Below are 15025 nucleotides of genomic sequence, written 5' to 3'. Positions count from 1 at the left end.
CCTGTTTTGATGTCGCACTCTGAAGGAGAGTGGCGGTGTATCCTTCAGCTTTCTCGGATGGTGGCCGCTGACTGCCTCGGCGGAGTGTCCGCTGTGGGGGATGGGACTGTAGCGCTTCCTTCCCCTTCTGAGAACCCGTGCTCGGCCCAAGGGTCCGTGCGGGCTTGGCTGGTGGGATTCCACCTAATGGCCTTCCCTAACCTCCCTGCTTGCCAATTAATGGCTTCACTGAGGCGCCACGCCTTCTGTAGCCGCAGGGCAGGCCACGCGAATCAGTTGGCCTGGCTCTCCGGGCCCTGCTGCAGGCTGCTGGGATCCCTGGCACTCTATCACTTTTTCTTTCTGCATCTTTTGAGATGATTATATGATTCTTACCTTTGAGTCTATTGATGTGATAAATTTCATTTATTGATTTCTGTATGTTGAACCAAACTTGCATCCCTGGAATGAATCCCACCCAATCATGGTGCACAATCTTTTTGATATGTTTTACTATTCGATTTTCCAGAATTTTATTTTATGTTAATTTTTGCATCTATGTTCATTAGAGATATTGGCCTGAAGTTTTCTTTCTTTTATGTGTCTTTGCTTGGTTTTGCAATCAGGGTGATATTGGCCTCATAGAATGAGTTTGGAATTACTGCCTCTTTTTCTATTTCCTGAAATAAATTAAAGAGTATTGGTATTAGTTCTTCTTTAAAGATCTTGTAGATCTCAGCTGTGTATCCATCTGGTCCTGAGCTTTTCTTGGTTGGTAATCTTCTGATGGCTTCTTGTGTTGTGGTCAATTTGACTCTTGAACTTGAGAAGAGTTTTTTTTTTTTTTATGAACATAGATACACCATTGTTTGGGGTATATATATTTATGATTGTTATGTCTTGTTGGTGTGTGGTTCCCTTGAGCAGTATGTAATGTCCATCTTTATCCCTTTTGATTAACTTTGGCTTGAAGTCTACTGTATTTGATATGAGGATGGAAACTCCTGCTTGCTTCCACAGTCAATGTGAGTGGTATGATTTTTCCCAACCTTTCACCTTCACTCTGTGTATGTCTTTTACTATCAGATTAGTCTCCTGGAGGCAGTATATTGTTGTCTTTTTTTTAAAAATCCAATCTGCTAGCCTATGTCTTTTGATTGGCGAGTTTAAGCCTTTAACATTTAGGGTTATAATTGAGACATGGTTTATATTTCCAGCCATATTTGTTTATTTTTGTTATTTAACTTGACTTGGTTTTCCTCTTTGATTAGTTTTTCATTTAGTATACTACCTCCCTCTGCTGATTTTCATTGTTGTTTTTCATTTCCTCTTCATGGAATATTTTGCCAAGGATGTTTTGTAGTACCAGTTTTCTATTTATAAATTCTTTTAACTTTTGTTTATCGTGGAAGGTTTTTATTTCATCTTCAAGTATAAAGCTTACTTTTGCTGAACACAAGATTCTTGGTTGGCACCATTATCTTGATTCTTTAAACTACTAAAATTATAAAAAAAGAAAGAAAAGAAAACTCATCAACATAGAATTCTTTACCTAGCAAAGATACCCTTCAAAAATGAGGTGAGGTAAAATATTTTAGACACATGGGTTGAGAAAGTTCATGGTTGCTAAAACTTCACTATAATATTAAAACAATGTTTCCCAGGCAAAAGGAAAATAACAGATATATAGAAAATAATGGAGAGTATCAAAAATTGTAAATATGTGGATACATATAAATGACTTTTTCTTCCTGTAGTTTCCTTAAAAAGACAGATGATCACCTAAAACAAAAATGATAGCATTGTTAGATGGTTTGTTAATGTAGATAGAAGTAAAAGAAAGAATAGATGCAACGGTAAAAGGATGGGGTAGGGAGAAACAAATTGAATTATATTGTTGTTAGTTTCATATTTGTGAAGTAACATGTCATATGGTAAAATATGAAGTAGGAAGGATGAAATAGGAAGTAATATGAAGATCAGATATGAAGTGTGAAGTGATATAATATTAACTCTAACTTTGGTAAGTTAAAGAAGGCATATTGTTAGGCCTAGAAAAATTACTGAATAATAATAAAAATAAGGAGTATAGCTAAAGAGCCAATAAATATGAGATAATAAACATTTAAGTTATGCAAAATAAAGCAATAAAGCTACAGAGGAATTAAAAATAGAACAAATAGAAAACAAATAATATGATGAACTTTAAACCAGACATATCATCAATTACATGAAATATAAATGGACTAAATAAATATAAAAGGCCAATGCTGTCAGACTAGATAACACAGGAAGACCTGATATGTGCTGTCTAAGAAATGCACTTTAAAGATAAAAACACAGGGCTGGGGATGTAGCTCAGAGGTAGAGTGCTTGTCTAGCAGGTGTGCAGCCCAGGTTTGATCCCCAGCATAATAAACAGATTGAAAGTTTAAAAAAAAAAGGCAGTGCTTAGAGATAAGGTTATGGCTTTAAATGCCTATTACAATATAAATAGAATGCATTATATAGAGTACATAATAACAAAGCATTTTAAGACAGAGTACTATTAGAGATATCAGGACATCTCATAGTTAAAAGACTTATCAGAAAGACATAAAGGTTTTATATATATATATAAATGAAGTGAGAAAGTTGTTAATACTCTAAATAGAACAATACATTAAACCCACCAATTACAAAATGCACTTTTTTCCAAGTACATAAGGAATATTCACAAAGATAGATCACATGCTGGGTTATAAAATGAATCTCAAAAAATTTCAAAGGATTAAAATTTTATGGAGTATTTTCTCTGATCACAACAATAAAAATCAAGTAACAATGAGATACCTAGAAAATTCCCAAATTCTTTAAAATTAAACAGCAGACTTCTAAATAATTCATGCATCAAAAAAGAAATGATGAGAGAAATTATAAAATATTTTTAATTCAATAGTAATTAAAATAATGCATATCAAAATGTATGGGATGCATCTAAAGTGGTGCTTAGAGATAAGGTTATGGCTTTAAATGCCTATATAAATGGGAAAGAAATTGGAATCAGTTATCTAAGTTTTCAACTCCAGAATCTGGAAAAAGAAAAAAAAAAGTTAAACTCAAAACAATTAGGAGGAAGTAAATAACAAACATTAGAACAGAAAGCAATTAAATAGAAAAACAAACTAAATGGCATAAAACAAATTTTTATTTTTATTTTTTTCTTCCATATTTTTGGTGTATTATAATTACACATGGTAGTGGGATCTGTTGTTACAGATTCATACATGGTATGATGAAACAATATAATCTGGTTAATATCATTCCCTAGTATTTCCCCTCCTCTTTCCCCCTGTTCCATTTCCTCTACTTTACAGGTCTCCCTTCAGTTTTTATGAGATTCCCCTTCACGCTTTTCCCTCCTTTTTCCCTCTCTAGCTTCCACATATGTTTATTCATTCATCCACTTATGGACACCTAGGCTAGTTCCACAATTTAGCTATTGTGAACGGTGCTACTATGACTATAGGTATGCATGTATTGCTATAGTACGCTGACTTTAATTCTTTAGGATCAATACCGAGGAGTGGTGTAGCTGGGTCATATGGTGGTTCTATACCTAGTCTTTGAGGAGTCTCCGTACTGATTTCCATTTATAATCCTACCAACAGTGTAAAAGAAGTATACATGTGATATAACTACACTCTGACTGAAATCATTGCACTGCCCCCCTAATTGTGATCTGATCCATTTCTCAACCATCTCCGCTTCCAAATCTTATTACACTATTCATTTTCCTTCAGTTAATGAATAATTGGTCATAGAGGTAGGATCTGGGGAAAAAAAAGAGAGGAAATTGCTCAATTTTAGGAAATTGTGGGGCAGAGAGAAAATGACTTGCTGAAATATTGCCACGGCCCAACACATCAGGTACACAAAATCCCTTTAGAACTGGGTATCCTAGAAGCAAAGCCAGGAAGTAAGAATAAGAGGAACAGGAGGACATTTTCATGTGGACTTCCAGATGTTCTCACTGTTGTTCTTCATATTCCACAGACCCAGAAAAGAGCTGCCAGCCAGTACTGGAGACTCTGCGTCAGGCCATGGATGGCACTGTGTATGCCCACAGCACCTTGGAATTGCAGACACTGCAGCCTATAGTCAACTTCCTTGCCACTGCCACAGTGCCAGGATGCTGTGAGCGCCCACTCTGCCCACGCCTCTTTCGTCTCTTCACAGTGCTGGCCCTAGAGAGCATGACCCAGGCTACCATGCTGAGCAGACATGTGCCTAGCCTCCAAGCCTGGCTTGAGCGCTTCCCCTTTGTGGAGAGAGAGAGTGTTCTGGCAAGAGCCCTGGTCAGGGCCTCAGTAGAGGCCTGGGAGGCTATGTGTAACTCCTTCATGCCTTCACCCCTCCACCCACACTACCACTTCTCTCTGCACTCTGTGAGCCATCTTTTGGGAAGCCTGCAGCTATTGCCTACCAGAATAGGCTCACGGGGTTTCGTAGATTTTCCCAACCACCAGGAGCACTTGCGCCTTGTATCAGGCTTGCGTGGCACTCGCCTAACTACTATGATGGCTGTGCGGAGCATGGTGCGTCTTTGGTTACATGAGGCACAGAGAACTTTTTGTGACCGGTTGAACAGCCCTAAGGAACGCTCTTTCTGTGCCAAGCTGCTCCTAGAAGTAGCTCAGAATGTTTTCTGTGGTGGGCCAGGGCCCCAGTACTTGGACAAGGACCATGAGGAGGAGGAGGAGGAGGAGAGGGTACCTGAAGTGGAATCTGAAGGGGAGTTGGCCCAGTGGGAGGACTTAAGCAATAGTAATAGTGAAACAGATGAGGAAGAGGATCCCTATGGCCTTCAAGCCACAGCAGGCTTACATTCCAGGGAACCAAGTCTAGCACCATCCATAAGGCCAGTACAAAGGGAGATTACAGAAAGCACAAGTCACAAGATACAGCAGGAGGAAAGCAAAAGGGCTTCTCACAATGAGTTCCAGTCAAAGAAATCCAAGAGTTCGTTGCAGAAATCACCCCAGATAGACCTGATTTCACCCCTGTTGTTACCAGTATTACTACTCTGTCCCCAGGAAAAGCCCTCAGATCTGGTCTTCAGTCAGGAGTTGATACTGGGATCCAACTCTGAGAGCCCCAACTTATACATGGAACGGCAGTGGGAGAGCCTTGAAAAACAGTTGTCCACCTTAGCTGCTCAGCTGGGGCTGAGCCCCCACCTTGCCTGGTGCCACTCCATGGCCCAGCATGTGGCCCGCCTGGTCCGAGTTCTGGCCAAGCCCAGGCAGCATGGCCTATTGCTCTCAGGAACTCTGGGTACTGGGCGCTGTACTGCCATCACTCTGGCCTCTAGCATTTGTCAGGCCCACCTCTTCCATCTGCCATCTAGATCAGAGGAGGAAATTCTCCAGTGTTTGAGAGATGCCAGCTGGCATGCTGGCATATTAAACCAGCCAGTGGTCTTACTGGTACCCAAGAGTGTCGATCTCACTACCCTCCATCACCTAGTAGCCCTGGCAACCTCAGGCAGTTTCCCTGACCAGTACACAGAGGCAGATCTGGACAATATTGAAGAACATGTACCGATGGAGAACCTTGATATCAAAAACAACACTAAGAAGGAAGTGGCATTGCAGTGGTAAGTCCTAAAGCCCCATACCTGGGTCTGCTCTGCTCTTACTCTGTCCTGCCCAAAAGGCTATAAGGAAATCTATGTGCTATTGTGAAGGCTCTTAAGATGAGGGCTAAGTGGTCAGGATTGGAACTGGGACCCAGTAGGGCAAACAGGGGATAAGAAGAAGACAGCCGCTGACTGACTCCTGGCCCACAGGTTCTACCAGCAAGTGTGTAGCCACCTGCACATGTTTTTCCTGATGGGAGATTACCAGGCCCACAAGCAGCTGCCCTCCACCCTTTACCTGAGGCTCGTTCAACTAGCCACTGCCAGCATTGACTACTATGAACCCTGGGACCAAGCTTCCTTAGTCAGGGTAGCCCAGCACCACCTGGAGGGTGCTCAGAGTCTACCCCTTGATGATGGTGAGCCTTTTTCTTGACCTTACCAGTCATTTCAACTAGGTTCTAATTAGGATTATTATCTAGGCCAGTGTCTGTCTATCTCTGATTCTCGTGTGTGTGTGTGTGTGTGTGTGTGTGTGTGTGTGTTACTGAGCTCCCTTCACATTTTCTAATCTCCTTTCCTGAGCTAGAATAGAAACCCTTACCTTTCCCACTTTCCTATGGGCTTACAAGTCCAGGCTAAAGCCATACCCATTGCAGACTGCTTGAAGTACCCAGATCTCCAGGCCTCTATTTCCAGTGTGGCCAAAGCCATGGCCCTCATCCACCTTTCGGCTACCTACTACCATGAGCACCTGTGCCCTGCATTGCCACTTGTCACCCCCAAGACTTTCCTAGACCTTCTGGACACCTTCATGCTGCTGCGGCGACAGATGACCCTTAAGTTAAAGAATAGGGCCCAGCGGTAAGTGGCCCCATTCCCTGACGTTTACCTCCTTATGCCCCTTAAGTCCACTCACTGTGTGGTGCATTGTACCTTCAGAATCTATAATGCCCTAGAGAATCTGAAAAAGCTGATTGAGCAGCACAGTACCCACAACAACCTGGTCTACATTTTGGAACAGCAGCTAAAAGGCTCTCAGCAGGTAAGAGGGAGAAGACTGTCAGATTCATAAGGTTGTGTTAATGCAGAGTACAAAAGAAAAGTTGGAAGGAACCAATGAGAATGAAGCTTAGTTCTGATTTCCCTAAAGTCCCTCTTAATTTCTCCAGGTGATCTCTCTAATCCTGACTATCTCCTCCTTAAGAACTCTGGCTCAAAAGTTTTATGACACAGCTGAGACTAGATTGATTCTTCATAACACATGAAACTCAAGTGTCTGCTTCTGGTAGCTCCTCGTGTCTTGATTATGTGAAGTTCAGTGTGATCCCAAGATCTCCATATACACTCATGAGGGATTCAGCAGGGATATCAATATCATGGCCACCTCCCACTCTTATCATTTTCCCTTGAATTCACTAGCACTGCTAGTCAGCTCATCTCTTGTAGCCATCCTTTTTCCTTATACCACTTTGTCCTATACCTCTTTCTTCCAAAAAGCACCAAATATATAAGGCTGTTGTGTATAGTAAGGAGATGTGAATGGATGAGGGTAGTAGGGGAAAATTTACAGCATATCAAAGAAACAAGCATATTTAAATATTACACTGTACATCAATATCCTAAATATCCTTACTCGCCCTCTACTGGGCGTTTCTCGGTGACCAACTTTTCTATATCACGCCCATCTCCCAACACCTGTACCACATGTTATTCACTTAATTTTTCTTTCAAAGTTCCCTGAATACATTTTTTCATGGAATAGAGATTTTTTTCTGTCCAAACCCCAAATCCTTTCATTTGTTATATAGAACAACCATCTTCTTCCAGCAAATCTGAATAAAACTGGTGGGGTGTGGGTCACCATATCTTATATGGGCAAATATTTGCAGTTAAAGGTATTTTCCCAAACAAAATAAGTCTTGTTTTGTTTTTAATAAGAGGTATTTTGAAATAACACTTTTCTTCCTACGGCATAAGACCTTGGAAAAGGTTCAGGGACCACTACAAAGAAGTGAAATAGTGCCCAACTCACAATTGGGTAATCTAATTGGCTTTTTAGTAGGCTTTCAGGCCTTAAAAATCCTAATGCATGGCTCCATATGGCTCTTCCATATGGGTGCCCTCCAAATATCACTTGGGGTTGCACAGCTCGAGAGGCCTGGCTTATGTTGTGTCTACCTACATAGTTTCCATAATGCTCTTTGAAACTGTGCCGCCTGGAATTCTCAAGGTACTGGAATCCTCTTACTATCCACTAGCTAGGATGCCTAGCTTAGATTACAAATAAAGATTCAGCCAAGTTGTAAAAGAAAAAAAAGAAAGGAAGGGACAAGAGACTACTTCCCCATATTTCCCAAATTCCAGTTTCTTTCTTGTCCTGGGTCCTACTTTTTCCCAAGATGATTCATACTAGGAATTATTATTTTGGTTTAAGAGTACAGGCATTCCTTGATCATCTACATCAGACCACAACACAAGAAGCCCCATATCTAGATAAAAGATATTCATAGTCTCAGGGATCATTCAGAATCAGATGCCTTGGTATTTTAGTCAGGATTTTTTTTTTTTTTTTTGGTTCTGTAACTAAAAGATCTGACTATAACAATTGTAAAGGAAGAAAAGTTTAAGATGGGGGCTCACAGTTTCAGAGGTCTTAGTCCACAGAAGACCAGCTCCATTCCTCAGGGCTCTAGGTAAGGCAGAACATCATGGTGGAAGAGTATGGCAGAGAGAAGCAGCTCACATGTTGATCAGGAAGCAAAGAGAGAGGTCTCCACTTGCCAGATACAAATATATATCCCAAAGCCATGCCCCCACTTTTTCTAGCCACACCCCACCTGCTTCCAGTACCACTCAGTTAATCCCATCAGGGATCAATTCAGAAATCAGGTTAAGGCTCTCATAACCCCATCATTTCTCCTCCAAACCTTGCATTGTTCCATATATGAGCCTTTTGGGGATACCTCACATCCACACTAACACTTGGTGATTCACTCAACAGCCACAATAGTGTGTAATTTTTCTAATATTCCACATCCTAGGAAATACCCCCACTAGGCACCTAATCATTTAAGCCAAATCCCAGGAGTCATTCTGTGATCTTCCATTTCTTTCTCATCTCATATTCAATTGGCTCATTTGTTCATTACTGTATTCAACAAAATTAATCAGAACCTATAATCATTTTGTCTAGGCACTTACTAATATTTACGTATATTTATGTCTACATTTAGATTGATACACAGGTAGACAGACAGATGATAGTTTCCTTGCCACAAGGAATCCAAGATGGCTATCGTTTTTCCATTTTCTGATGAGAAAACAGAGATCCAAAGAGGCTAGAGAAGCTTCCTTAAACTTATAATATCATGATGAGGATTAAATGAGATTTTGCATGTAAAGCCTTTAGAAAGGCTGTCATATAGTCATGACTTAATATGTTTGTTATTATTAATATTAGGTCAGATTGCCTCCTAATAAGAGGAGATAAGACACTGCCCTTGACTTCATGGTGTCTACAGTTTTCCAGAGATATAGATTCATCAAGGAAATATCCAAACAGTATGGTATGACAAAGTCCAGAGGGGGCTGACGTAGTAAGAATTCTAGAGAAAACAGTGTGGTGATATACCTGTAATCCCAGCAAATCAAGAGACTGAGGTAGGAGGATCACAAGTTTAAGACTTAACAAGGCCCTAAACAACTTAGCAAGACCCTATTAAAAAAAAAAAAAACTCTTTTAAAAAAGGGCTAGGGATGTGGCTTAGGTTTAATCTCTAGTACAAAAAAAAAGAAAAGAAAGAAAGAAAGTACAGTGCCCCCAGAATGGTACTGATGTTGAAGCTTAAAGGCTAGATAATATTTGGCCAGATGTAGAGAGAGGTGGGAAGGAAAAATGTTCCAGGCTAAAGTAACAGTTTGTGTAAAACCCTAGAGGCAAGAGAACACATGCCATTTTGGAGGACCTGAAAATTGGAGTGGCTGGAGAGTAGTATGTTGGGAGAGTTAAAAAGATGAGATTGGAAAAATGAGTAGGTCAAGGTGGTCAAGGTGGCATTGTCAATCAAACAAAGGGAGAGGACACCCCTCATAGGAAGGGACATTTCAGAGGGGGGGGGCGTGTGTTAAAGAACATTATGATGATGAGACTCAGTTTTTAGAAAACCAGTCAGGCAGCAGTGTGGGGAATGAATTAGGGGAGAGAAATAAAAGACCATTCAGGAATTTTGTGCAGGTCAGGAGAGAGATCCTGAATGTGAGTGATGGATGTTTGGGATGGAAGTGGACATGAGAGAAATATTGGGGGTGTAATTGTAAAAGACCTCAAAGAGCCTGGGTTTAGGAGAATAGAGGTAACAATAAGAATTCTTCCTTGAGAAATCTGAGCATATTTTGCCACAGTTCTCTGAGAACAAGAATGCAAGGAGAGGTAAGATTGCAGAAGAGCTGAGGCATAACCAATACATTCATTTTGGGGGCATGAGGAATCTGAGGGGCCTGTAAAACATCCAAGGAGAGGTTTCCACTATGAAGATGGGTACACAGTGTAGGGCTTGGCAGTAATATAGCTAAAGAGGAATTTGACAGTATTTAGAATATAATAGAAGCCATGAAATTAGGGATTTAGGAAGAATTTGTCTAAAAGAAAGATCTATCTTCTGTGACAACTGCTGCTAAGGGGTCAAATAAGATAAATAGCATAGCATAATAGTTACATGCTCAGACTTTAGAATCAGATTTTCTTAGCCTGTATGGTAAACAAGATGCAAGGAAAGCAACTACCTACAGGGGGCTGCATTATCAGATGCCAAGCAGTAAGTGACAGACCAAGAGCTCAGACTCATTCTGTGCCTACTCAAGAGTTCAGTTTTGTTATCCTGCCATGCCCATGGGGTCTCCCCCTGGCATGTTCCCACACAGCCCAGAATCTGGAGCTACAGGGCCTGATCTCTGTTCACAGAGCCTCATCAAATTTCGGCAGCAGCTAGAGCAAAGCAAGCTCCTGTACAAGCGGCAGATAGCAGAGTGTCGTCATCAGGAGCACCTAATTGAGAACCTAGCCAAGCAGCGAGATTCCCTGCAGTCTCAGTATCAGGCTTTCCTGGAGAAGGTATGTTTTTCCTGCCATGTGCCCTCTACTTGTCTTTGCTTGGGAGAGGATAGCCCCTAACAGGATGCTCAGTGGAAGGGTTGGGGAGACTCATGATGGAGTCTCCAGGGGGAGGGGGCAAAGGTTATCTTGGGGAGTGCCCTTCATGAGAACTCCTAGGAGAAAGTTAAAAAACATCTTGAAAGGGAAGCTCATCTCTCAGAAGCTCACTTCAGCAAGCACCTCTCCTCATGTAGATGGGCAAGGCATTTCTGGGTCCTCTGAGTCAGCTGCAGGTGGCTGACTTTGAAGAGATAAGGAGCTATCGAGCACCACCAGAATCTGTCATCCGGGTGACTGATGCATTGTGTGAACTGTTCCACCATGAAACAGGCTGGACCAATGCCAAGCAACTTTTATGCACTGAAGATTTTTATCAGGTAGGGATAATGAAGGAACGGACGGGAGGCACACAGGATAGACTTGGCAGGGATAGACTTTTGGGTCAAGGTCCAGAACATCCATGTCTTCCCCTCTCCCCTGAACACACTTCCTCCTAGGAGCTGGTATTCTTCCCCAAGGAGAAGATGAAAGACTCAGAGCTGATAAAATTAGAACAAACTCTGAAGGATCCAGGCATGAGTGATGCAGCTCTGAGGGCAGTAAGCATACCCACAGCAAACCTGGCAATCTGGCTCCGGGCTGTTCTGCGTTATGGACTGGCACAGCGCCGGGGTGTGCCCACGGGCCTGCTGCTGAGGCAGGTGGAGGCAACACTGGCTCGGGAGCAGGCCCGCTTAGGCCAATTCCAGTTTCAAGCCCAGGACATGCTGGAGAATATTTTGGCCCTGACTAAGAAGCTAGAGGATGCCCAGATTTCCCACAGCCATGTGGTACAGACTCTCAATCAGGCACAATGTGGCCAGTATCACAAATGGCCCATAAAGTCTACACTGCTCACACCCATGAACAACTGGTGTGCACAGCTCCAGGTAACCAACCCTCTCCCATATGTCTTCTTCCTTGTTCATTTCACACCCTGCCACCCTATGCCCTAACTGCTTCCTGCCCCACCTTCCTTGCTTTCCTCCATACCTCTCCTCGCTGGCCTAAACACCCTCTGGTCTTCCCTTCATGCCAGAAGTTGAGGGGACACTGCAAGACTATGTTTGGAGATGCCCTCCTGTGTTCTGCTGCCATCACCTACTTAGGTCCCTTCCCACCTCTCCGTCGCCAAGAGCTACTGGACAAGTGGCTGGCTCTGTGTAGGGGCTATCAGGAGACCCTGGGTCCAGATGATGTGGCACAGGCACTGAAGCAGAAGCAGAAATCTGTCATCATGCCTCAAAAAAAACCCCTGTTGCCCACATGCTCTCCCTTCAGTATTCTGTCACTGCTAAGCTGTGAATCTGAACAGTATCAGTGGGACCGAGACCTGAAGCCCCAGGCAAAGTCGGCCCGCTTGGCAGGCCTGCTTCTGGGGAGTTCCACTCACTACTATAGTTGCCGTTGGCCTCTGCTGCTTGACCCCAACAATGAGGCACTCATCTGGTTGAACCCACTGCCTCTGGAAGATAAAAGATGCTTGGCACAAGCCCCCACTGAGCGCAGAGGTAAGGCAGAGACAATAATACATGCTTCTGGGATATCTGAACTGCCCAACCCTCTGAGCCTTATGTGATCTTCCCTAGCTAGAATATCCCAGATTTTATCAGCCTATGCTATATATATATTTTTGGTTCATATTGCAATGAAGACCAATTCATGGTCTTCCACTTCTCAGGTTTCTTTGGCACTATTAGAAACCTTGCCCTCACCCCAGAGTTTTAGTACTCAGATTTGTTCAAAAATTCTAGAAGAACATTTTTAATGATTCTGTTTAGATTAGGAATCACATCTGGGTGGCGTGTTGGAAGAAAAATTTGCTAGAAGGAAGAGGGGATGTTTTATCTCCCAGAAAATGGGGTTGGTGTGCTGCATTCGTGAGGAAAAATAATGTGAACTCTTGGAAAAAGGTTCTTTGAAGATGTCATGAGGGCTGGGGCTGAGGCTCAGTGGTAGAGCACTTGCCTAGCATGTGTGAGGCCCTGGGTTCGATCCTCAGTACCACATAAAAATAAATAAATACAATAAAGGTACTGTGTTCAACTACAACTAAAAAATAAAATGAAAAAAAAAGATGTCATCAATTTCTGAACCTTGAAATAATATCACCCTGCTCTTTATATGAGTGGGCTCTAAATCCCATGACAAGCATCTTATAAAATACAGAAGAAAAGACATACACAAAAGAGAAGTCCATGTGAAAAGGGAGACCAAGATTGGAGCTTTTTGGCCACTAGCTAAGGAAAGTCTGGAACCACCAGAGGTTGGAAAAAGGCAAAGAAGGCTCCTCTTTAGAACCTTGGCAGAAGTATATCCTGCTGAAACTTTGATTGCAGACTTCTGGTTTTCACAACTATGAGAAAACTAGTTTCTGTTGTTTAAGCTACCAAGTTTGTGGTAATTTGTTACCGTAGTCCCGGAAACTAATACACAATATATCATGCAAGGTATCATCTGTCCTTCCAAGTATCATGTCAGAGTTGCTGCTGATTTTCAGAAATATGAAGAGCCAAATGTGATAGGCAGAATTTTGGTCTCTGTGACCTTTGCCTTTTGATGTTATTTCCAGGATTATGTTATGTTACATAAAAAAGAGTTTGAAGAGTTGATTAAAATTACTAATCATTTGACATTAAGATAGAGATGTTATCCCAGATTATCTAGATGAGCCCAGTATAATCAAATGAGGCCTTCAGAGCAGAAAGGAAGAAAGAAAACAGTCAGATTTGAAACACAAGAAGGATTCAATGAACTGTTGCTAGCTCAAAGACAGTGGGGGCTACAGGGCAAGTGTGAGAAATTAGAATAGTATGTGAAAGAATAAGTAGGCATGGGGCATGTATCTGAAGTTCCAGCTACTTGAGAGATTGAGGCAGGAGGATCACTTGAACCTAAGAGTTCAAAACCATCCTGGGCAACACAGCAAGATCCCATCTCAAAACAAACAAATAAACAAATAAAAAAACAGCCTAGAAAAGGACCTCAAGCCCCAGATGAGATGGGAAGCCCCATCTGACACTTTGATTTTAGCCCAGTGTAGCCCTGTGCAGAAAATCCAGCCATGCTGTGGGTTAATGGGTTGAATAGGTGAGACTGCTAACCTATAGAAGGGTAGAGAATAAACTGGTGTTATTTCAAGCTGCTAATTTTGTGGTAATCTGTTAACAATAAAAAAAAATGAGTGCACTGAACTATGGATCTGGCAAAGAGAATCAGTTTGGCCCAGGAATTATCTGGGCAGCATAGCAAGGGGTCAAGGGAGTTGGGAATGGTTGTTGATTAGCCAACTATCTGTGTTTACCACACCACCCATGATTTAGCTAATTCCACAGTTTACAGACTTTCACTTACAAGTTACTACTTCCAGGTACTGATTTCCAAATTAGTGAGGATTCTTTAAGTTGTTAGTACCAGAATTATCTCAAGTTAAAAAAAGCAGGGAGCAGGGGAGGCACTGACTCTTCTAACCAACCTATAGAAAGGGCAGAAACGGAGCCAATTTCAGAGATGACTAACTCCCTCCCTTAATTTTAAAGTAATAATAATAATAAGCAACATTTATCGAGCACTTACTAGGCACCGGCCTAGGTGTTTTCTATGTGTCATTGTATTTAATCTTCACGGTAATCCTATGAGGTCATCACTAATATCAATTCCATTTTGTTGATGAGGAAACTGAGTCACAGAGCTTAAACAGCTTTCCTAAAGTGTCTTACTTCCCTCATAGAATGGAGTCCTTGGATGAATAGTGCTCCACCAGAGTCCAAATCCTCCTCTCAGAAATGTTTCTGTGCATCTTTCTGTCACAGGGAAGAGTCTAATGACAAGTCAAGAGAGAGAGAATAAAAATGAGGATGTAGAAGAAGATAATGATTGTGACGAGAGGAATAAGGCTAAAGACCAAACCGAAGAGCAGAAGGCAGAAGAAAGTAAAAATGAGGAACAGGAGAAAGAGCAAGAGCAAGGGGAGAAAGAAGAAGAAGAGAAAAAGAACAAGGCAGAGAAACACGAGTCCAGCCTACCCTCGGAATCTCAGTCTTCACCTCGTCTCTGCTTTAATGTGCTCTCAGGTGCTAACCCAGAGTTGGGTCCTCAGCTTTTGGAGGCAGCTGCCAGTGGTAAGAACTGATGCCACCCACCATTACCCCCTCTTGTCCTCCCCTGATTCTGTGACCCCATATACCTCTCACATCCCAGTCTGACTTCAGTTCCCATCCTTCATCCCATTA

General features: G+C 42.0%; 1 protein-coding gene across 1 annotated transcript in view; it reads left to right on the top strand.

Moving 5' to 3' along the window:
• Window positions 1-15025, top strand: part of Dnhd1 (dynein heavy chain domain 1) — a 91351-nt gene that overhangs the window by 70804 nt on the left and 5522 nt on the right. Inside the window, exons 25-33 of the mRNA XM_077797281.1 lie at window positions 4015-5617; window positions 5810-6018; window positions 6259-6463; window positions 6542-6644; window positions 10563-10712; window positions 10949-11131; window positions 11252-11683; window positions 11833-12304; window positions 14606-14914. Coding sequence (XP_077653407.1) covers window positions 4015-5617; window positions 5810-6018; window positions 6259-6463; window positions 6542-6644; window positions 10563-10712; window positions 10949-11131; window positions 11252-11683; window positions 11833-12304; window positions 14606-14914 — 3666 coding nt within the window. The remainder of the gene's footprint in view (window positions 1-4014; window positions 5618-5809; window positions 6019-6258; window positions 6464-6541; window positions 6645-10562; window positions 10713-10948; window positions 11132-11251; window positions 11684-11832; window positions 12305-14605; window positions 14915-15025) is intronic.

This window comes from Urocitellus parryii, chromosome 4 (genome assembly GCF_045843805.1).
Source record: "Urocitellus parryii isolate mUroPar1 chromosome 4, mUroPar1.hap1, whole genome shotgun sequence".
Taxonomy (NCBI): domain Eukaryota; kingdom Metazoa; phylum Chordata; class Mammalia; order Rodentia; family Sciuridae; genus Urocitellus; species Urocitellus parryii.
Note: the sequence above shows the minus strand (reverse complement) of the source record. Positions and strands in the feature narration are given on the sequence as shown.